The sequence below is a fragment of the Talpa occidentalis genome, unplaced genomic scaffold (genome assembly GCF_014898055.3).
Source record: "Talpa occidentalis isolate TD23 unplaced genomic scaffold, MPIMG_talOcc4v2.1 talOcc4.17, whole genome shotgun sequence".
NCBI lineage: Eukaryota > Metazoa > Chordata > Mammalia > Eulipotyphla > Talpidae > Talpa > Talpa occidentalis.
This window is the reverse complement of record NW_023601754.1, coordinates 58957375-58981999: the sequence shown is the minus strand read 5'-3', so window position 1 is coordinate 58981999 and position 24625 is coordinate 58957375. Positions and strand designations below refer to the sequence as shown.

The window sequence follows — 24625 nt, the reverse complement described above, 5'->3', positions numbered from 1 at the left end:
ATACTCTCCTGCAATGGTTTCCTCTCATTTCCCTGCCTAGAAGTAATACCCTTCCTCGGACGCTTAGAATTTCCCATGACACTGTCTTGCCTCAGAGTTACTTACGTTCCCTCCATAACACCCTACCTGACAGGGTGAGCCACATCTGTTTCCTCTTAGTTCCCTGAGAACAGCACACAGCCTGGCATGTTCATCCACTTAACAAATATTTACTAAGCCTGTGCTTTATCATCTCTGGGCTTGTGTCAAGTGTTGGAGACAGAGTAGTGATGCAGAGAGGCTCTAATTTCTCATAGAACATAAAGGATCTTGGGGACAGACAGACCAAGGAAAATATACAGTATTTGCATAGAGAGAATATGTACAGTAATTACATACATATATACCACAAAACAGAAGACAATCAACCAGCTATGAAAGAGAATAACAGGTGTAGCCTGTTTCAAACAGGTATAGAGCCTTCTGGGGGCTGGGGAGGAGTTAGAAAAGACAAGAACAGAGAGTCATATTGGAGGAGTCGCTGAGGCAGCGGGCTAAGAGTGGGGAGAGCAGGTGTAAAAGGCACACAAGTCCTCCGGAGGAGCTTGGGTTTTATTCCAAGTGGAAGCAATGGAAGGGACTAGGGTAAGTGACCCAATTTTTGTTTAAAATTATCCCTGGCTGATGTATGGAATCACAAGAACAGGAGAGGAGCTGGCAATTAGGAAGCTTCTGTAGCATTTTAGAAGATAACTACTGGTGATTTGATTGAATGGGGTGTTAACAGAGATGGAGGGAAGTGGACAGACTCCAGATGGGCGGGCAAAACTGAATGGGCATGTGACACTGATTCAGTGAGTGCTTGACGTTGGCATTTGATTTTATCACGACTCATCACCCTCATCTTCAACTCCAGGCACTAGCCCAAAGCTGGGTGATCTCTATGCTTTCCTTTCTTTGTTTTCCAAGTTTCCCAGTTTTATTGAGATATAAGGCAAACAGCATCATGTAAGGCTTAGTGGAGGGCAAGTGTAACATGTACACCTATGGGAGAACAAACATTAAAATAAAAAATTTTTTTAAAGATTTATTTATTTATGCATACAAGAGCTGGGGTACAGGCCAGAGATGCAGGGGGGTGAGAAGATCCACCAGAGACAGAGTGGGGAGCAGAACAGGCAGACTGACTGAAATACATTGCTGAGGGGAGCAGCAGGCGAGACAAGAGAGGTCCGCCTTGCCATGTGGATGTCTCCCTGGCCAGCCGGGGATCAAACTCATGCTACAGAGGTTGTGGATTGCTTCATAGTGTGGTGCTTAACCCTTTGCGCCACCAGGGAAGCCCCCCAAATTTTTTTTTAATTATGTAAATGTAAGGTGTATACATGATGATCTAATACACATAAATATTACAAAATGATTAGCACAATAGGGTTAGAAACACTTCCATCACCTCATAATAACCTTTTCTTTTAAATGGTGAGACTATTCAAGATCTACTCTCTTAGAAACTTTCAAGTATATAATAAGAGTATTGTTAGCTATAGTGACCATGCTGGGCAGATGATCCCCAGAGTTTATTCATCTTATAACTGAAAAGTTGTAGCCTTTGATCAACACTTTCAAGCCCCACCCTCTCCCCCAACCCCCTGGTAACCACCATTCTACTGTCTGCTTCTCTGATTCACTGTTTCTTTGATTCCACTTACAAGTGAGATTATACAGTATTTGCCTTTCTCTGTCTGACTTATTTCACCTAGCAAGATGCCCACAGATCCATCCATGCTATCTCAAATGGCAGGCTTTCCTCCTTTTTCATTGCTGAATAATGTTTCACACTTTCTCTACCCATTCATCCGTCAGTGGATACTTAGGCTGTTTCCACGTGTTGATTACTGTGAATAATGCTGCCATGAACATGGGGGTGATTTCATTTCCTCTGGATTTATTTATTTATTTTTAAAGATTTATTTATTTTATTTATACAAGCACTGGGTACAGTCAGAAGCACGGGAGGGTGAGAGAATTGACCAGAGCCAGAGCAGGGAGCAGAGCAGGCAGAAGGACCGAAGTACACTGCTGAGGGGAGCAGCGGGCGGCAGGAGAGGTCTGGGCGCCATGTGGGACCCTCACCCGGGTGCTGGGGATCAAACTGGCGCTGCAGAGTTTGCGGGCAGTTTCACAACCCAGCGCTCAACCGCTGTGCCACCGGGGAGGCCCTCCTCTGGATTTATACCTGGAAGTGGATGTACCTGATCATATGGTGGCTCCATTTTTTATTTTTTGAGGACCCGCCATACTTTATGCACCCTTCTTTACTGACCGAGGCATTTGTGCTTTGTAACTAGTCTCTTTGCTTCCAGAACTCTCCTCGCAGAAGAGAAGTCAGACTTCCTAAACTGTGTGTTGTATTTGATTTCCCTGCTCATTAATCCTCAGCAGTTCCCTTTGGTCTACAAGACACAAGTCCCACTAAGTCATCTGACCATGTAAGACCCTTCCTCACCTGCCCTCACCTGCATTTCCTATCCCGTTTTTTACTGCTATGTTCATTTTGAGAGGGTTACCTGCCAATCTCCAGTGCTATGGACATTTTGCTTTCATGCTTTTTAAACACAAACCTGAGCAAAATGGGTACAGAATGTGGGTACAGAGAGCTTCCACAAACCACTTGCCCCTACCCGTGAGGAGCTTCCCCCACTGTCAACATCCAGAGCAGAGCATCTGCTGCTTAATCTCCACCCATCGTGGACCCTGGGCTTAGTCTTTGTGTTAATATGTTCTATGCATTCTATAAATGGATAATTACTTGTATCCTCCATTACAGTATCATGCAGAATAGTCTCACGGCCCTAAAAATCCTAAAAATCCTCTGTGCTTTGACTATTCAGCCTCCGTCTGGCTGCCTGGCAACCTCTGTCTGACCTTCTTACTGTCTCCCCAGCTTTACCTTTTCCCCGAATGTCGTGTAGTCAGAATCATACACCCTGCAGCCTTTTTATATTGGCTTCTTTCACTTAATAATATCCATGAACGTTTCCTGTGTAACTTGCCGTGGCTTGAGAACTCATTTCTTTTTGGTGTCTTACAATATTCCATTGCTTAGATGTACCCCAGTGTTTATATCCCCTACTAAAAGGCATCTTGGTGGCTTCCAAGTTTTGGCAATTAAAAGTAAACTGCTTTACAAACCAGTGGGCAGGTTTTGCATGGACATACATCTGTCTCCCTTGAGTAACTCTCATGACTTTTTTCTATTGTTTCCCGCGTTGCCATTGACTCACTTCTCCTAGTCTTAATAGTGAACGGCAGGTTCACTTTTACCTTAACTTTGTGTAGTTCATACAAAAAAAAATTTTTTTTTTAAAGGGTTTTTTATTTATGCATGCAAGAGCTGGGGTGCAGGCCAGAGGTGGAGGGGGTGGTTTAGAGGATTCACCAGAGACAGAGTGGGGAGCAGAACAGGTCAATCTACTGAAATACACTGCTGAGGGGAGCAGCGGGTGAGTCAGGAGAGGTCTGCTGGCCATGTGGGTCAGCACCCTGGCTGGGGATGGAATTCGTGCTGCTGTAGCTGCAGAGAGCTTCATAGTGTTGAGGCTTAACCCCTTGCACCACCAGGGAGGCCCCAACAAAAAAATTCTTATTGAAAAAGGCAATTTGTGATTTCAAAGGACAAAAAATGCATCCCCTTAACTGAATGAAACAGAAATTCAAGTTTGTCTGAAGTCAGGTCCCCCCAGAAGTTTGTGGGGGGTGCTCTCAGGAATAACCCTTGTGGGGAGGTGAAGGAAACAGGCTCAGAGGGAGAAGCTGAACTGAGGCCTCTGCTGTGGAGAGTCCTGGGGTAGCCAGTCTTGAGGCCAGGTGGCATCAGAGGCAGGTGTGTTCAAGGAGGGGTGGAATGCAAGGCCTTTCCTTTTGGAGGCACAGAGGGAGCCGGCCCAGCTGTGTCAGCCAAGGCCATCAGCCACCAGGGTATGAGTACCTGGTTCTTGACAGGATCTTGAGCATCTAGAACATCCACTGCATTAAACAATTGATATTTTTCCCTCCTCAGTCAGGACTTAAGTATCTGCTTCCCTTAACCTACATGAAAGAAAAAGCAGACTGAACACCTGGCAGAGACTGTACTTGGTGGTAAGCCTGTTATTACATTTGCCCGAGAGGCTCTGTGGTCAGTCACTCATTCATGCTCTCTCCAGAGAGTTCCCAAAGCCTCCTAATTCCAGGCCCAGCAGGGAGCAGTGCAAAAGGGCGGGATTGTTTTCTCTGGTTAAGGGTGGTCCGTGGCTCCCTTGCTTGCTGTCTTGGTTCTGCTCTACTGGGGCCATCTCTAGCCTTGTGGTCTTCTGTTCACATGTGTGCAAGCGGGTGATGAAATTGCTGAAACCAGGGAGACAGTGTCCCCCCACACAATGGAGGGAACTGCCAGCAAATCAGAACAGGTGCTCTCCCTGTCTCAGGGGAGGGCATTCAACCTCTGCTTTTGGGCTGACAGGAATGGTTGTTCCTAGAGAGCAAGAGCCACCTGCCTGTGTGCAGATGTAGACAGTCACTTGTCGGCCCCTCCAGCCCCATGCGGGCTACACTGTGGCTACGTGAGCTCTGGGGTACAGTGCCTGACAATGGTCTCAGGACCCCAGGCCTCTGGGGTCCAATCCCGCCCTTGCTAAGGAAGTGTAATCTTGGCCTGTTTACTTAACCTCTCACCAGTTTCCTTGTGACCACGTTAATGGTAATTATTTCTCAAGGTTTTAAGGAAGGATGAAATAGACATATATGATATGGGCCTGGCATCTAGCCATAAAAGCAGGTTGTAATTGTTAGTGATGTAAGTTGGTCTTTGCAACACAACAAAACTGACCCAAGTAGGACCTGCAGGATCTTCCTTAGGGGTGTTACACGTACCATATAGAAAAGGCTAGGGGTACAGGGACTTCCTTTGGAGGTAGAAATGGATGATTGGCTTTGACTGTTAGACACTCACACAAGTATTAATTTCACTTTCTGTCACAATCCCAGTTGTCTTAGCTCTCCCCCCTTTACTGATGGGGAAACTGAGACTCCGCCAAGTCAAATAACCTGCAAAGGCAGTCAGCATTCACACACAAGGAGGCCTCGGCTGGCCGGCTGGCCATTCTACACTCATGCATTGGAATCTTTCATTCCCCTTTGTAACAGAAACAATTCAAATAGTTAAATCAACTGTCATCAAGACAATGGAGTGACTTTTGGTTTAATTTTGGTTACGGGAGAGGAAGACAATTAGTTGCTTTTATTAGAAAAAAGCATCCCTCCCTGGCCCTGCTGTTACTCCCAGTGCGGCTCCCAGCTTTTCTTACCCTCACCAGGCTCCACACACCCTCTGGTTTCACACCAGATAATAGTGTATTGTGCTTCAGAGAAAATGGAGAATTCCCTCAAATTTGTAATCGTTTGAAAAAAATATGATTCAAAGTTGTTTTTTCCCCCAATAGCAATTAATGAACTTTCATACCAAACAACTGAACAAGTCCTTTGTAATCATTCAGATTAGGTTTATTTGCAAGTAACAGAGGCCCAATCTATGTCGGTTTGTTTTGTTTTTTTTAAAGATTTGTTTATTTATGCATACAAGAGCTGGGGTACAGGCCAGAGATGCGGGGGGTGAGAGGATTCACCAGAGACAGAGTAGGGACAGGCAGACTGACTGAGATACACTGCTGAAGGGAGCAGCAGGGAGACAGGAGAGGTCCGCTTTGCCCTGTGGGCTGCTCCCTGGCAGGCTGGGGATCAAAATTGTGCTGCAGAGGCTGTGGATTGCTTCATAGCGTGGTGCTTAACCCCTTGCGCCACCAGGGAGGCCCTTCTATGTTGCTTTAAACACATCAAGAGTTTATTGTTCAGTGGAAGACAGCCCAGAGTCTGTAGGGTAACACACTGAGGTCTTCAGAGACAGACCTTTTCCTCCACTGAGCCTAGTTTCATTGCTGAGATTACCTTTTGCCCCAAGGTGGCTGCTGAAGCACCAGTCATTACAACTGCATCCTAGGCAGCAAAAGAAAAGGGAAGGAAGGAGGACCAAAAGATATTCCCTCCCTTCTCGGGAGAGGTTTTTAGGAAATTGTTTCTGACTTAGGTGTGATAAAATGAGAGACAATGTATTTTAAAATAGGCTGTGTACAGGCACACTCATTTATCATGTTACAGTGTGTCTTCTTTTTTTTTTTTTTAATAGAGGCATGTTTTATTTATTTGTTTGTTTGTTTGTTTTGTTTATGCATGTACTAGGTACAGTCAGAAGCACTGGAGGGTGAGAGAATTCACCAGAGCAGGGAGCAGAGCAGGCAGAAGGACCGAAGTACACTGCTGAGGGGAGCAGCGGGCAGCAGGAAAGGTCTGCACGCCATGTGGGACCCTCCTCCGGTGGCCGGGGAGCAGCCGGGGATCGAACCGGCGCCGCAGAGGCCGCGGGCAGCTTTGCAACCCAGCGCTCAACCGCTGCAACCACCGGGGAGGCCCTACAGTGTGTCTTCTTAACAACCCTGTTAAGCTCTGTTTTGTTTTTTTTTTTTAAAGATTTATTATTTATTTATACAAGCACCATGTACAGTCAGAAGTACGGGTGGGTGAGAGAATTCACCAGAGCCAGAGCAGAGAGCAGAACAGGCAGAGTGATGAAGTACACTGCTGAGGGGAGCAGCGGGCGGCAGGAGAGGTCTGCACGCCATGTGGGACCCTCGCCCGGCAGATGGGGATTGAACTGGCGCTGCGGAGGCTGCGGGCAGCTTCGCAACCCAGCACTCAACCGCTGCGCCACCGGGGAGGCCCTTAAACTCTGTTTTTGTTTTTTTTTTTTTCAAAAAAATCTCTCTTTATAACATAACTACTTTATGAACAGACATGTGTTGGTGCCTGCTAGGTGGTGCCCCTCTGCTGGGTCTTGGGGTACAGTTGTGAATAATTCCTGCATATGTGGAGCTCACACAGCAATGCAGTGAATGAATGAATGAACGAGTCACCTGGGATTGAATTTATCTAACATAAAAAATGCTTTTCAAAATGCTGGGGTAGAAGAAGAAGGGTGGAGTCTTATTTTTTTTCTCCTTTTCAAAATGCTTAAAGTGAAAGGATCACACAGATGCCTGACAGCTGCCTGCCCGTAACTCTGATCTGTACATATCCCAGTTGCTCCTTTTTTGACATTACTGAGAGGCAATTGCTTAATTTGCGTACTGAAAATCAAGACATGACAATCCAACCAGAAGACTTTGCAGACATGTCCTTAAGTGCTGGCAGCTGTTTGCTTGCTCCCAAAAGCAGCGTGGAGCTTAAAACTTATGGTTTTCAAATGCCAGGTGATCTTCAAATCTATAATTTTGATACAATTATAGTTGCCCATTCAATTTCAAAAGGTTATAGAGAAGAATGAATTAGAAAACCAATGAATATTCTTTGTACACTAAAAACAGGGTAGCCTTTTATAAACTGACATAAGACATTCTCTCCATGATGCAGAGAAAAAAATAAAAATACCCCTAATTCTATGTATACACTTGCACAGAGAATCATTTGGAGGACAATACACTAAACTGTTAGCAGTGGTTTTTCTTGGGGTGCAAGTGGTGATACTTCCCCATGGTGAGTTATATGCAGGTTTCTCTCTCTCTGGTTCTTTAGGTTGTACAGAATTTAAGCAATTTAAGAGATCCTGTATTCACAATTGGCCAAGTACACACACACTGATTACCTAGTTCTCGTCTAGTTGTTTCCCAGTCCTTGGATCTGATTTAGGTTAATATCACCTTGGAGAATAAATTTGGCTAAGGTAGGGAGCTGGAGAATCACACTGTATAAGTGACAAGCTCCTTGGAACAACCTCAAGTGCACTATTTGCAAAATGAAAAGCAAAGCAGAGGCTGTAATGAGACCTGCAATCTACTCGCAAGTGTACCTCTCCTGCAAGACAGAAAAAGGTCAAAACAAACCTATTAGGTGAATGTAAGATGCTGATTCCTCAGTTTTAAAAGACTCAGTTCCCCAAACCCTGCATATTCATCTATGTACAATATTAAAAGTTTGAAATGTACTTGGGTAGAGATGTAAAGATTCCTTCAACCTTCCCACTTCTACCCACACAGGGACTTCATTACCCTCTAAAAGCAAATGGCAGATGGCATCCAACTCTCAGTGTCAAACTCAGTCATGTCTTGGCCTTCTTAATGATTGACAGGGTAACTTTGGTGAAAGCCAAACCTTAGGCCATAACCGACTTGAACGATCTTTCTAGACATGGAGCTAGGATCCACCTTGATACAACTGTCAGTTTGGAACTAATGCAATTTAATGTGACCATGGAAGCTTACTGGGTCAAACAGCATGGACCTCCCAAGTGGCTCTTTGATCCCTCAACTGATCTATCATCTATGTCCAATAATGGAACACCTGATCACACCTCTTAGGACCCTGCCCTGCTTTCATGTGACTTTTCAGGTTCCTACCATGTTCATCTGCTCTAAAGTCAAATGTGCAGGTTCTGAAGTCAAGCACATCTAGATGAGACCCTTTTGCCCTGACAGAAATTACTGCTCAGTAGATAAAGAGTGCTAGCACTCTCAGCAGGTCTTAGCGGATACTCCCACCCCCTCTGGTTCTAACAGGACAATTGCCTATGTCATAAAAAACCCTCCATGACTGCTCTCTTTAAAGGTCACCACTCGGGGCCTCCCTGGTGGCACAGGTGGTTGAGCGCAGCGCTGTGAAGCTGTCCGCAGCCTCTGCAGTGCCCATTCGATCCCCGCTGGCTGCAGAGCAACCCACATAGAGTAGCAGACCTCTCTTGTCTTGCCTGTTGCTCCCCTCAGCAGTGTATTTCAGTCAGTCTGACTGTTCTATTCCCCTCTCTGCCTCTGGTGAATCCTCTCACCCTCCCGTGCATCTGGCCTGTACCCCAGTTGTTGTATAAATAAATCTTAAAAAAAAATAAAAATAAAGGCCACCTCTAACTGGCTTCCCCTCCACACAGAATATGTCATGTACATATATAGATACTATATTATACTTATATTCTTAATATTTTTCATTTAACTAAATTCCTCAAAAACAATCTCTCTTTAAAGTATTACTTCTAAGAATATAAGCAGTGCATTTCCTTTATAGAAAATTTAGAAAATACTGCAAAGCAAAAACGTTCCTCTTAATACCACTAGAGACACCAGTAACCTGTAGGTGAAAATCCTCCCAATATTTCTTTCTGCCACATAAGCATTTTCTTAAAAAAAAAAAAAAAAATTAACATTCAAAGCCTATATACTTTGTATTTTTCCACCTTACTGTATAACCACTTTCTATGACTAAAAATTCTGCCTTTCTGTCCATGACACATAGGTTATCATTTATCTAAGATTACTGGAATCTTAGACATTTAGATTATCTCTAATCTTTTAAACTTTAAAGAATGCTTACGTTGATCGTTTTTGGAATTTTTCCTTACAATATTCTTAAAGTGAAACACATTAGCCAAAAGCTATGACTATTTTTGAAGTTCTCACATTGCTAAGCACTTTCCAAATGAAGAAATTTACTGTTTAGCATGAGAGGTGGCCCCAAATTCTCAGTAGCATCATTTTAAGTTTATTTAGTAAGTAAAAACATTTTTCATTTCTTTGTTAACTAGTGGAGATGAACTTCTTATAAACACTTTACTTGCATTTTTCTTTTGTGAAATTATTCAGTCTGTTTGCTATCACTTATCAGGGTCTTTTTCTTATGTAAGATTACAAGATGTCTGTTTTTAACTGTGCCATATTGTTATCAATTATTTTAGTGCATAACCTAATTTCATTATTTTTGATATACCTAAGCAGGAAGGTTAATATTGTTCACTGGTTACTGAGTATTTTTATTTTTAATTGAGGTAGTGTATGTTCATACCTCTGCAAATGAATGTTGCTGCACAGTGCCCACCAACACAGTACCAACAATCCTCCACCCCTTGCAACAAAAGAAAATAGGTAAAAATTAGATAATAATACCCTCACCAACGCCCACATCAAAAGTTTTGCCAGTCTATCTAAATATGCTAGAAACACAAAAGATCATATTCAAAAGGTAACAATAAAACAGAAATGTAAGCACACTTTTTTTTTTCAAGTATACAATTTGTTTTTATTTACAATACCCTATAAAAATGTAAATTTAGAAACTTTAATTTTTATTAATTAAACCAAACAACAAAGATAAAGCACGGAAAAGAGGAAATAATAATCAAGTTTTCACTTGATCATTTGTGAAGGAAAGGCTGGGAGGTGTGTGGGGTCAGTCGGCAGGTAGCAGCAGAGGGAAGTGGGGTGACATTACTGGGGAACAGCTGGTGGAGTCTGGGGTTACAGAGGGGGAAGAAATGGAGAACTGGGACAGCTGGTGATAACGGAGGCTTTTACTGTTGTACAATACATGTATGTGCAAAATGTTTATTCTCTTTAAATATGACTTGTCCCCCTACTACATTCGAGAAAGTGAGAACAGCAAAAAGTCTATCAGGACAGTCATGTAAAATTAATTCAGATCTAATTTGCTTAAGGGCTATAATCACTAGGGATCAAAACCCCTGATCTTGGTTGATTGCTGAATGAAAGAGGGGTGAGTGAGAAGGGTCAGGGCAGGCTGTCCCTGCTGGGATTCAATCCCAGGCCCCTTGCTGCCTGGGAATGCGATTTGGGAGAGACAAAGTAGCAAGGACAGCAGTTCTGTCCACGGTGTGGAGGAGACTGAAGAACAAAGCACGCCAAACTCAGCTTCCATGGTTATAACTGGAGGTTTCTACCCATGACAACAAATAAAAATGGGGAAAGATAAGTAAAAGCATGGCTTACTGAAGTAGTCTCAGGAAGACAGAGTGAGTGCGCGAGAGCTACACTGTGGAAGCAGGAAGTAAGAAAGAATCATCTTGGACAATCTTGCATGCACTTGAGGAGAGAGACTCAAGTGCACCGTAGTCGCAGCAAGGAAAAGACTTAACCGTGTGTTGTCTCCATTAGGTGGACAGAAATAAAGGAAATATAAGTTGGGAGTAAAAAAGGGCCTTCTCAGCCTAGAGCTGGGCATCAGCCAGTTAAGAGTTCTGATTTTATTAAAAAATGCTGCATACCCTGTATTTATATTAAAACAAGTAGAGCCCACCAAATTAATTAAAGATGGACTAGAAACATTAAAAATATGTAAGTTGGTTTGTGTTTAGAGGGGGGCTGTGTCAACTAAATATTTTTCAATCTAAAACTTGTTCTTTAAGGATCCTCTGGAGACCACATAAACTTATGTATGGGGGTGTCTCTGTGCATATATATGTGTGTATATTGATTCCTACTTAATTGCCTCTCCTATAATCATATTAATACGGGGCAATAAGACTTCAATAGAATGAGGGAGGGACTCCTCTGGCAGGCTACAATCTATTCTGAACTGGAGTAGTGGTGGGAGGATAAAGGGAGAGATTATATTATGTCTCTAGGGCAAAGAAAATGCAAAATTGAGAAGAATTGAGTAAAAGTAGGGCATGCAGAATTGTAACATAGAAGGTAAGAAGAAACCAGCACAAGTATCACCCAGCCGCATTTCACAGAGCAGTAGGGAAATACCTGGCATTTAGAGACAACCCCTGTGAACAGGAATCGGTCCCACAAGATGCTTTGGGGAATACGCTACCTTCCCTCCCTCACTAAAAACACTCCATTGGTGATGGCAGCAGTGCGGGTGATGGCCGAAAGGAGGTACAGGACACATCTGGAGACCGTTTACCGTATCCCCTGAACTAGCCTATGGGTACAAAGAAAGAGAGGAAACGTGTTTATATAAATGAATTAAAACAGAAGGTAATGTTTGGCATTAAAACTGTATCTCTGTATGAATTCTCTTAATGAAACATCTGAGCTATCACTCTACCCTTAGCATTTAGACAAGCTTGAGGGCAATGGCTGCACCTAACACAATGTTTTGTATCTAGTAGATACTCAAATATTTGATAGAAGTCTTTATTTCTTCCACCAATAGTCCCTGCCCCCACCCCCCTAACCTCTAAAGCGCCAACCGTAGCGAGATGGGGAACTCTCCTGTGCAAACTTACTGCAGTTTTGTCTCCAGCAAGTTCAGTTTCTGTCGGTCAACATAGCGAGAAAAGAGGGACACTAGGTTTGTGGGGATGGAGATTGGCTTAGCCAGGGCTGCTTGGGGAATCCGTAGAAGTTCTCGTGTTGCCATGAACATCACCTCCGTCCTGATAGGGAAAACCGACAACACCAATGTGAGAAAAAGAATGAAGACTGCCTAAAAGAAAATAAAAGAAGAAACACATACTGACCACTGGTTGTTCTGCATTGATTCTGCAGCAGGATCTGAACTCTGCAGGTCTTCCCCACGGCTCAGGACGACAAGAAGCAGCGATAGGCCAAACTGTAAAAGGAGACGGGGAGACATTAGCACCCTATCTAAGCTTCCTCTGCTACTGCTGAGGGGACTCCAGCATTAAAGGGGGGATAGCACTAAATCAAAATGACCCCAGTGCTATATTTTGTTGTGAAAGTAGGCAAAGGCCAGACAGCCCTGAGCTGAAAGGCTCTGCCTTACTCCGCCCTCACTTCTGGCACGGCAGCGACAAGCACTGTCACTGGAAACAAAGCCCCAGTGCCCAGCGTCCTCTCTGCTCTCCCACCCCACCTGGGACGAAAAGGTGGTTTTTTCCAGCCACGGATAATGTAGGATTTAGTTTTTCTTTTATTCTACAACAGAAATAGATTAAAAAAGAAAGCCAGATGAAGAAAACTTAAGACAGAAATTAAAACTCATGGAAAAAAATAAACAAAAACATTAGAGTAAGATACTTTGACTTAAGAAAAAAGGTGGTAAGACCTGTGGGGAAATATACAAAGAGAAGTAACTGAAATGATCAGGAGGAGAAAATTTCCTTAAAAAAAGGGCATATTTATCTGGAAAACAAAGCCTTAGATAGGATGTTAATAAAAGTCTAAAAAATAAAGGATAAACAGGTAAGTTCACTTGGGATTACTACAAAGCAGAAACATACTTTACAGAAACAGAACTACAGAGAGGCTTGTTCTGTTAGGTTTGTTCTATTCAGCGGGCAGTGAAAGCAGGAAACACACAGTCACGGGGCACAGAATGAGAACACAAGTAGGGACAAGAGGCCCCAGGTTAGATCCATGAGCCACGGCGCCATGGATCAGAGCGGGAGGTGGGGGGTGCTGTGGACCCCATCTCACCTTTCTCAGCTCGCCTCACAGGGACAATCTTGCCTTTCCACAAATTCCAGCCCACAGTCAAGTTGGTGTCATTGCTATGAACGTGTGTTAAGAATGGGCTAGAGATACTTTTGTTTATCAAAATCAAAACACAAGAGACTAAACAATGCAAGAGGCAACAGCTGATCACTCCAGACCCCAGCCCGGGACGTGCTGTCTGCAGGTCACACTCTGGCACCTCTTTCAGGTGCAAGGAGGAAAGAGGTCTTGAGACTTTTTCATCTAATGGAATGGATGGCCCTAACAAGTGCCCTCTGCGTGGCGGGCATTACATTAGTCCTCACTCTGGTCCTTAACACATGCTCATGGCAACGAAACCAACTTGGCTATAGGCTAGTTGATAAAATGAAGAGTTTAGCTCCTATGGCAGATTTCTGGTCACAAAACATCACCAAACTTCTAAATAAAGACCCAAACATTTCTAATAGTAAACAACCATTTGTATTCATTCTTCAAACTGCTTATTCCAGTTCACGGCTGTGGGTGGCCGGAGCCTCTCCTGGGAGCTCAGGGAGCAAGGCAGGAAGCCACAGCAGATAGGCAAGCCTTCCACCGCAGGGTGCACACACACCCCCCCGCCCCCCACTCACTCCAACTGGAGAATCAGTGAACTTCGCACACCTTTGGCGTGTGGCAAGAAACCAGAATACCCAGAAGAAACCCACACAGACATGGGGAGAATGTGCAATCACTACAAATGCAGTGGCCCTGGCTGGGAATCAGTTGTTTCCCTTTCAACATTAGAATGAAATGATGTCGAACAAAATGACATTTGTGGAACTGCTGTGCATTTAGCCATCACAGCTGTTCTCTCATGTAAAGACTGGGCCAACTCTGACACTGATACCATGCCCTCCAATTAACAGACCAGGAAATGGTTTTCAGAAAGGGACAGAATAGGTTCAGGGCCCTAAAACTAGAAAGTGGCAGGCAAGATAGAGAAACCTGCCCTGGAAACATCAGGCTTCCTTCTGCACTGTGCATTCTCTCTGGGTCTCTGGCTCTTTACTCTGATGTGATACATGACATGGGATATTCTACTTCTTATAGCCTTATGACAGAGGCTGCTACTACTTAATATCCTTTTCTTATCAGAACTCTGATTTTATTTGTGATGAAAATGGTGCGAACGGAGAGATGTCCTCCAATTCTTCCCTGTGGTTGGTTATTGCCTATGATGAAATTTGGCCATAAGATTAAGAAGTTACTGGAGATATTATCGCACTAACAGCTAATCTACACCTTTTGGCCCTGGCATATACCCCTCTTCTTGATGCAAAGTGAAGCCTTGAATCCTTTAACTTTGGGTCACTGCTAAGGACAGCAGAGAAGGCAACCAAAGGAGCCTGGATCCCTGCTGACTCTGTGGAGCCACTATGCCAGATTTATTTATCTATCTATCTATCTATCTATCTATCTATCTATCTATCTATCTATCTATCTATCTATCTATCTATTTATTTATTTATTGTGGGACACTCGCCGTGGCCAGGGACTGAACTGGTGCTGCAGAGGCTGCAGGCAGCCTCGCAACCCAGCGCTCAACCGCTGCGCCACCAGGGGAGGTCCCACTATACCAGATTTATTCTACCCACACACTTATTTTGAGTCTCTGTTACTAGAGACTTCATTAACTCTCAGCTGAAAGAAGCCTTTTTTTCTAAAGTTGCCACACCCACAACAGTCATTACTTTATAAGGCAAATTTAGAAGACCCCCAAAGTTCAGGGACATAAAATGGCAAGACCACCTTGTTCTGAAGCACAGCGGTGAGGTGAGGGTTGGAGGGTGCTGGTGCAGCTGCACTCTGAGGTAGGTTCATTAGCTGTTGCAGAAGGCTGGTGACAGTCAATGATGGAAGATGATAGAGGAGGAGAGAGAAGGGACTCAGTAAGCATGGCAGCACCTACAAAATACAAGTGAGAACATCAGGTCCTGGGAACTGCTCTTCACCCTGCTCAGTCACCCCCCCGTCAGGGGTCACGGGTAGATGTTCAGTCATAAACTCAACCTCCCCAGGCAGATCTAACAAAAAAGGCCTGACAAGTCTAGCAGACACTGCTGTGTTTTAAGAATGGATTCTAAGGTATCTACTGAGCACTTTTCAAGTTGCACAGGAAATGCCACGACTTGTGTGAACCGCAGTTGTGAAATCACTTCTGAAATACATAGCAAGGTTCATGATAAAACATCAGTATTCTAATTCATTCTACAAACACTTAAAGACCTACAATGTGCCAGATACCATGGACTAAAAACAAACAGTAATCAGGACACAGATTCTCAGAGATCTAAAGACTAGTAGGGAAGATATCAATAAGTTGGCAACTCCAATATATTATAGTGAGAAATATTCTAAGCTAGGTAAATTCTGAGTGCTAGAGAATGATTAACTATTTTCAGACCTAATTTTATCTTGTTTTAGCTTTACATAAGCTCATTGAGGAAGTGGAGAAATAACATAATTTTTATAAATTAGTAGAGAAGCTCAGTGACCAGAAACTTAGTACTGAGCTATATAGCTAGTAGTTAATAGAGACTCCAAAGCCATTGAACTACAGTCTGCTAGTCATTCATTCTGTTTTGCCGTATGACTGGGAAGTTAAAATACAGTGCTACCAATAAAACTAGTTCAAAGACATGAAAGTATATCAAGGATTCTTCCAGGCACTCAGTGCCTACTGGAGAAAAAGTGATGGCTGTCAAGTAGACTAGTTTTTGTTATCTGCTAAACAAACAAAGCTTTAAAAAAATGAAGGCAGGGCCTCCTCTGGTGGCGCAGGCAGTTGAGCGCCACGCTGTGAGGCTGTCCGCTGCCTCTGCAGCACAGGTTAGTTCCCGGCCAGCTGGTGAGGGTCCCACATGGCACGGCAGACCTCTCCTGTCACACCCGCTGCTCCCCTCAGCAGTGTATTTTGTCAGTCTGCCTGTTCTGTTTCCTGCTCTGTCTCTGGTGAATCCTATCACCCTCCCGCGCATCGAGCCCGTACCCTGGTTCTTGTATAAATAAATAAAATAAATCTTTGAAAAAAAAAAAAAGCATTTTTAAACATGCACAAAAGCACAAAAAAGAGCATAACAGTGTAATGATGACCATGTAGCCATCACTGAACAATTAAATCATCATGTTGCTACTCCTACTAAATCTGTGTTCCTCCTTTGTAGCATTTCACCCATAAATACTTCACTTTATATATCTAGCAAAAGCCCTATTACCATACCTAACAAAATTAACAATTCCTTAATGTTATTTAATATATACAGGAAATTCACATTTTTTCCAATTGTCTCAAAAATGCCTTAGAGCAGCTGATTTATTCTGTTTCAAACTAGATGCACATACTGCATTTGATGCTTTTAAATTTTGCAAACAGGCCCTTTGTCACTGCCCATTCATGTGACTTTTATCTGTTAGAAACTGTCATTCATCCCAGTCTGAATCTGGCCAAATGCACTTTTAAAAAAAATTATTTACTTATGTATATAAGAACTGGGGTGTAGGCCAAAGGCATGGGGGCGAAAGGGGGTAAGAAGACCAATCAGAAATAGAGTGGGGAGCAGAACAGGCAGATCTACTGAAATATACAGCTGCGAGGAGGAGCAGTGGGCCAGACAGGAGAGGTCTGCTGTGCCATGTGGGTCAGCTCCCTGGCTGGGGATAGAACTCGTGCTGCTGTGGCTGCCAGGTAGCTTGATAGTGCTGAGATTTAACCCTTGTGGCACCAGGGAGGCCCCCTAATGCACTTTTGTGGTGTAACTTAACAGGTTCCACTATTCTATTTTCCGCCCCCCATAAAAACTGATACTTAGAATTATAGGCTTGCTTAGCTCCAAGCTCAGCGGGGTGAGGTGGGTTAAAAGTGCTGTGCGCCTTCTTCTGTGCACACGAGGCATATGGTGTCTGGCTGTTCCCCTTCATCTGGTAAATGACCTGTGTGTACAGGTGCTGTCAGCCAGTGTCAACCTAAGCTTAAGTTCCCCATCCATATTTTACCTAATGCTTTTACCACTAGTAATTTTGTCCAGATAGACTGTTTTCCTCTTAGGAAATGTAAAATGACAATTTTCTGATTTTATCATTTTTGCACTTACTTACTTAGCTGAAATTCTTCGATAAAGAAGAATTTTCTATCAACTTTCCAGTTAGCAAGATATTTGGCTGTAGTGAAAAGGCAGGAGAAATGCTTGATTCTTCTACTTTATTTACCAATTAATGAGCTGATAGCCTAGCAATTTCTGAAGGTGATTAATGTGTTTAGTATCATTACAAACTCGTTAAATAAAATACATTTGATATATTTCAATCTGCTGTATTTTCTTCCTGATGCCAAGTGTGCCCATGCGGGATCAGTAAGGAGCCCCCGGGTTGACCTGTGCATCTTTTACACAGGACCTAGTGCTCTTCCACTTCTTTGCTTTCTGGCACAAGGAGTATTCAGACTGGAACCAGCTATTACTTCAAGGAAATATTATTTAGAAATGTGGCCTATTACCCTTCACCAAATATATTTAATCAAATTTTGCTTACTAGCAGTTAGCTCCATGAAGATAGGCATTTTTGAATTCCCAGCTCCTAGCAACTAAAATTAGGTGCTACAGTTACAAGACCGTGCCTGGTACAAAGAAGTGCTCACTAAGTAGTTGTTAAGTGAACAAAGCACTCCTGAACTGGTTCCCAAGGATCACTTCCTCTGAGATTGAGCTCCCACTTAGTGCTTATAATTTATAGGCTGGAAAGGTAGCTCTGACTTCTTAGTCTTGCCTTCTGTTTTCAAGGATAAACCTCAAATCTTTACTTTCCTGACATTAATTTTTCATTCTTAAAATCTTTATAAACTTGTCTTATGCCGCCTTCACATTTCCTGATGAGACCTAAACTTTGTATTCATTTCTTCTGCAGATGCTAAAATTTCAAGAAGGAATTTTTCAACTTTTATTTCAGACTAATCCATGTCATACTACTTAGAAGGTCTTTGGTACCATTTCATTTTCTGGGGAGTATTACTAGATGGTTAGCAATTAACTAGTAATCAGCTAGTAACTAACCAGTGAACCTACAGGTTGACTCTCATAAATTCTATTATTCTGAATCTTATGCTTAGTGATACTGGTGCTCTGGGCCATCCTTATCAAGACTATTCTAAAATTTGCTCATCTTTCGAACATTATGACAGGGGTAAGCAGAAAGCAACTCTAACCAAGAGTTAACTTGTAAACCTGTTAATCAGGCTTCCAATTCTAGTTTAGTTTAGATCATAATGAAAGTTACTTAAAAGCACCAGCCAGGGTCTCCCTGGTGGCGCAGCGGTTGAGCGCTGGGCTATGAAGCTGCCCGTGGCCTCTGCAGCGCCGGTTCAATCCCCGGCCGCTCCCCGGCCACCGGAGGAGGGTCCCACATGGCGCGCAGACCTCTCCTGCCGCCCGCTGCTCCCCTCAGCAGTGGACTTCGGTCCTTCTGCCTGCTCTGCGCCCCGCTCTGGCTCTGGTGAATTCTTTCACCCTCCCATGCTTCTGACTGTACCCAGTGCTTGTATAAATAAATAAATCTTAAAAAAAAAAAAAAAAGGGACCAGCCAGATTTCTGCGACATCATTCAACTTAGCCTGAAGGTAGATGTTAAGCCCAGTGAGAAGTGTTATTTTATATATCAGGCACAGCAATTAAAACCAGAAGTTTGCAAACTTTAGTCAGCAACAGATTCAGCTGGGGACATTTTTATACAGAAACCCTGATCTTCTGTAAATTCTGATTCAGTCTATTTGGGATAGGGCCAAACAATTTACTTTTAAGTAATTCTGATAAGACCATAGCTTTGCAATTATGTCAAATAAGAGAGAATTGCGTTCTTCATGCTTAGAAATATAGTCTTTTGGACCAAAGATGGGATTAAAAATAGCCTGGAAAATTTTGTTTTTAAGTGATCAAATCACGCTGCCAAAGGTTATACAAATCAACACAGAGGGGAAGAGGAGAGGAAAGCAAGGCTGAATTCTAGAAATCTTATCAATTATGAAGGCCCAAAAGAAAGATGTCCCATATGGTAGATCACCTCATCTTGTGCATCCTTCTTGATAAGGAAAGGAAGGTTCCTGGCTGTTGTCATAAGAATGTCAGCTGCTTGCTCTGTGGAGAGGAAAGGAAGAATACGGGCAACCATTCTCTTCCCTTTTCGGATACACATGATCTGTACAAAGTGGTCATCACTTGGCCTGTGGGGGGAAAAGAACACTAACTTAGGTCAACAAGAGCTATATATAAAAAAAATCTTCCTCTTTTCCCTTTTACATGCTACAAATGATTATCCCACATTCATTTTCACTCTACACTTACTGTACTACGAAACAGTGAGATATACTTAACTCCTAACCAAATCATAAAAATCTGTTTTACAAATGCAAAAAAAAATCATTTAAATCAAATTGCCTAAGTCCTTAATAAAGATGGCCCAACTACATGCATTAACTTCCTTTGTTAATTAATTACACAAGTAACATGGTTAATGCCGTACAAATAAATAAAAGCAAAAAAGAGATAACACATCCTCAGTGTCAACTTATTGATGCTCCCTTTTTGCAGAAACTTGTACTGTGTTTATTTTTTTTCCTTCATAAAAAGGGTGGAGGGGAGCAACAGAATTAATATGGCTTTCTAATAAGACTTTTTTCAGTCAACTTTTTGTGAACACCTTCCCATGTCAACAAATAAATTTCAACTACATTTAAGGGCTGCATACTATTGCTATCTCAGATAAACCCACTTTTATTCAACCAGCTCCCTATAGCCCAAAACCAGAAAAGGTGTGTGGCAAACGTGTTCATCTATGCTCTGTTTTGTCTATGTCCTGATGTAGAATTATCAGTTTTCTTGAGTGGGTAAAGGTATTGGGACCTGTTAAGAGACATAGGTTTTCTGCACTCAATGAATTAGTATTGGAGATTTACAGAGCATTTACCATCAAGTTTCTGCTGCAGACCTGAAGTAGGAGAGAGACACTAGCAATGCACAGAAAGAGAAACATGAAGAAACTTAGTCTCCACTGGAAGACTGGTTTTCACAGCCTATAAGTATACTAAGGAAATCCCAAAGAAGTATGCATTTATACTTCCCATCTACTAAGAAAGAAAATACACAGAGATTACAAGGTTGAACATGTTAGTAAGCATAAGCCAGATACAATCTGTAGGTTCAAAAACTGAAGCCAAATAATGTTCTCCACTCTCTCACCAGCATCTAGCACAGTCCCTCACGGATACTGAGTGTTTGCTGACTAAATGAATTCAGGGTAGAGAGATTTTTTCCCCCTTGGCTGAGGAGGATGATGGGAAATGTTTTATAAGAAGTGGTATTTGAGTTAGGCTAATAGAACAGTCTTTGAGCTTACTAGAGTGGTAAGGAACAGTAGCCAAAAGCAGAACACGTATAAAGCTCAGTTTGGTAAAGGATTTCATCTAGTTAATCTCATGTTTTTCTCAAAATGCACAATTATTACCTCTCTTGTCCAGGCAATTTCCCCCTTAAGTTGTCATACATGCTACAAATTTTGTGCTTTCTTTCTTCCATCAAGGCAGGTCGCTCTTCTTCTAGACTGAGGACATAACGCCTTTCATAATCCTCCACATCAAGGAGTAAACTATAGGTCTGAGGGAGACACAAAGCAAGCCACAGGGTGTGAGGTCAGGGTCATACAATGCTCCCAGAGTCTGTGCTCCTGGTTACCAAGCTCGATGGCCTGGCAACATGGTATTTATGTTTTACAGACAATTCGCTAGCACCGTATTATAACACTCCGCATAACACAGCACAGCGCATAGCACCAGGGAGAAAGATGACAACAATACAGAGGAAAAACCATTAAGGATCTTAGTTTCCACTGGACGACTGGTTTCCATAGCATATGGGTATTCTGTGAGAATACCAAGAAGTAAAATGCTTGTATTTTCCATTTTAGCAAAAAAAATATTACATATTCAAGGTTGAATGTGCTAATAAGCACAAACACAAAAGCACAGGTGAACCAACTAATTAATTCATAGGCATAACAAGGTGATTTTTATTTTCTTAGAAAGACAAGCTGTTAACTGAACATGCTTGGATAAAGCCAGTGCATCTTATTTGAAACTATATCAACAAACCTAAACTTACTTTCTCAATTATGACAAGGGTTTTTCGTCTCTTGTCCCGAACCTGTTTTTCTTTTGTCTCCTAAAAAGAGATAAGACAGTGCAATATGAACTTTCTACTGCTGTTAAAAATAATTCACTAAATATGCACATTTGTTTCCACTTGTGACAATACTTTAAGGGAATCCTGACTCTATGAAAATTCATAACCTAAAACAACACTAATGTGGACAAAGGCCACAGAGTTGATGGAATCAACCCACACACAAACTATCAAACTGAATTCATAGATAGGCAAAAGATAACTGTAGAATGCAGAAAATGAAGATACCATAGGAAAACTTTAAAACACAGGGAAAATGGTAATTTTTTTTTAAAGTTTTCTTTTGAGATTTCTTTTTTGATCTATTTGTTTTTGTTTTTTTTTAAAGATTTATTTATTCATGCATACAAGAACCAGGGTACAGGCCAGATGTGCGGGAGGGTGACAGGATTCACCAGAGACAGAGTGGGGAACAGAACAGACAGACTCACGAAATACTCTACCGAGGGGAGCAGCAGGCGAGACAGCAGAGGTCTGCTGTGCCATGTGGGATTATCGCCGGCCGGCCGGCCGGGATCAAACCCATGCTGCAGAGGCTGCGGACAGCTTCACAGTGATGCGCTCACAGTGATGTGCTACCAGGGGAGGCCCGAAAATGGTAATTTTTACAACAAGAGTAAATAGTTGATGTTGTTTGCACTTACAGCTACCCCAAAGACCCCTGTCACCCGAAGTCCTGCCTGGCTGCCTCAGAGTGACGTGTTAATATCTCAGCACATCTGCAGATGCCAGAATGCCAGGTGGGAAGCTCCACAGCAGACTGTGAGCAACACTGCCTGAGTCCATTCACAGCACTCTCATAAATAGTGGTATTGACCAGACTTTCTTATATAAACAGTTCTGCTGGGACTTACATCATCTTCGCTCCGAGACGTCACAACAGCATCAATCATTTTTCGGGGATTATTCACACTAGAGACAGTAAGTTTTCCCAAAGACCCTTCAAACTGCACTGCAAGGACAAAAAATTTTCAAGAAATAAAACTCACTAATGCAGGCAGGCATTTCAAAGATCTTTATATTCTCTATTTTTCACTCATGATCTAATAATTTACTACAAAAATCTATGTGTTATCTAAAACAATCTCTTATTGAAACTAATCTTTCTGATTTTTTTTTTGGTTAATAAACAAAAACTCTAAGTAATAATCCCTTACCTATTTTAGGAGCACAAGAAATTATAACAGGTTTAAAAAATAGTTATGGGATTTTAAGTAGAAGGGATCTAAAAGACTGTCTGCCACACTGTTCACTCTAGGATGGAATAAAAAATGGTACTTTATAAGTCAGTTTTAAACATTGCTATCCAATCATCTATTCAGTTACTACCGTATCAACAGCTTATCAAGTTTCCTTACTATGGCTCTGGGACCTTACCAGGTTTATAGGCATGCTCGAGTTTGGCCACCTGAGGCGTAATGAGCTTGGTGCGTTCCTTTTTAGGGCCATCACCTTGCACTTCTTCAGCAGCTGACAATTTCTCCAGTTTTTCGAAGTAATTCTATCACAATACGAGCACAGAACAGGGATGCTCTTTATCATCAAATAATTTATACTAATGGCTGTCATACAACTGACTCCTATAAATGTATCAATCTAATTCTTGTTAAGATTGTTAGAAATTTGCTTTATCAAATCCCAGCCTTCAAAAGCTAATCTTTTTTTTTTTTAAGATATATCTATTTATGCATACAAGAGCTGGGGTACAGGTCAGAAAGGCGGTGGGTGAGAGGATTCACCAGAAACAGAGCAGGGAACAAAACAGGCAGACTGACTGAAATACACTGCTGAGGGGATCAGCGGGTGAGACAGGAGAGGTCCACCTCGCCATGTGGGTAGCTCTCTGGCCGGCCGGGGATTGAACTTGTGCTACAGAGGTTGCGGATTGCTTCATAATGTGGTGCTCAACCCCTTGCACCACCAGGGAGGCCCGTGAAAACTAATCATTAATGGAATACTTTTAAAGTTAGAATGCCAATATTCACAATGGAAAGAACCAGATTATTGATGCCAAAGGAATTTGAGAACATTGGCCTGAGAGTGGTTATACACAAGAAATAAAAGGCATGTATGTAAACATTTTAGTGAATAGTATAAGAGGTTCTCCAGCTTGAAAAGAGGACAGAATTTGCTTGGTCAATTATTACCCACTTGAAGAGAATGCTATTAATGTTTAAGTCTACCAATACTTAAATGAGTGAGTGTCTTCACTCATTTAGTCCCTGCATAAGGGACTAAACGGTTATTTTCAAAACTAGCAGAGCATTTACCTGGTAATAAAAATCATCCAGGTAGGGATCAGTGCTTTGTAGTTGCATCATCTGGATTTTAGAGACCCAGTCCTTTTCCCGCTGTAACATGAGATTGGCATAGGGATCCTTTCGGAGATGATCCTGATGACTGCTTCGGTGACTGCCTCTGTCTCCAGCACCATTGAGATTCCGATGCTGACTAAAACGGAAACACATGCCACACTCACTCCAAGTGGGTACATTCATTATGCTGTTTAACAATGCAGAAACAGACCAGGCCAACAACAACAAAAAAATTCCCCATTGCTTATGTTAAAAGAGGAGTGGGAAATAACTGAATCTTAACAGAATTTGAGAGAACCATGCAACACAATTGAGGAAATAAACAAAGACCTAAGTGCCTTATCAGACAGATGTTAAGCAATTTTACCAGTGGACTTTTAAAGATTTATTTATACAAGCACTGGGAGGGTGAGGGAATTCACCAGAGCCAGAGCGGAGAGCAGAACAGGCAGACTCACGAGGTACACTGCTGAGGGGAGCAGCGGGCAGCAGGAGAAGTCTGCGCGCCATGTGGGACCCAAGCCAGCGGCCCAGGATTGAACCAGAGCTGCAGAGGCTGTGGGCAGCCTTGCAACCCAGTGCTTAACCACTGCACCACCAGGGAGGCCCTCACCAGTGGACTTTTATATATATCCTACCATAGCCCCATGAGATCAGCAGCTTTATTTTCCCCACTTAAGACAACAAACAGAAGCCAAAAAAGATCAAGTGACTTGTCCAAAGCAGTAAACTGAGTGGCAGGGTGATGAGATTTGAACCCAGGCCTATTTGACTCCAAGTCTAAACAAAAGTTTTTAATGGGAAAATCATGAAA

The 24625-nt window shown here is 42.5% G+C and overlaps 1 protein-coding gene across 2 annotated transcripts in view; it reads right to left on the bottom strand.

Annotated features, from left to right (window-relative positions):
* Window positions 1–10111: 10111 nt before the first annotated feature.
* PATL1 (PAT1 homolog 1, processing body mRNA decay factor) overlaps window positions 10112–24625 on the bottom strand; it is a 31684-nt gene continuing 17170 nt past the window's right edge. For both annotated transcript variants that reach the window (XM_037517850.2, XM_037517851.2), the window contains exons 10-19: window positions 23767–23947; window positions 22874–22997; window positions 22351–22448; window positions 21416–21475; window positions 20763–20911; window positions 19323–19482; window positions 15024–15179; window positions 12317–12408; window positions 12083–12232; window positions 10112–11775 (exon numbers count right to left, since the gene is read on the bottom strand). In XM_037517850.2, the coding sequence (XP_037373747.1) occupies window positions 11754–11775; window positions 12083–12232; window positions 12317–12408; window positions 15024–15179; window positions 19323–19482; window positions 20763–20911; window positions 21416–21475; window positions 22351–22448; window positions 22874–22997; window positions 23767–23947 (1192 nt within the window). In that variant the 3' untranslated portion in view covers window positions 10112–11753. The remainder of the gene's footprint in view (window positions 11776–12082; window positions 12233–12316; window positions 12409–15023; window positions 15180–19322; window positions 19483–20762; window positions 20912–21415; window positions 21476–22350; window positions 22449–22873; window positions 22998–23766; window positions 23948–24625) is intronic.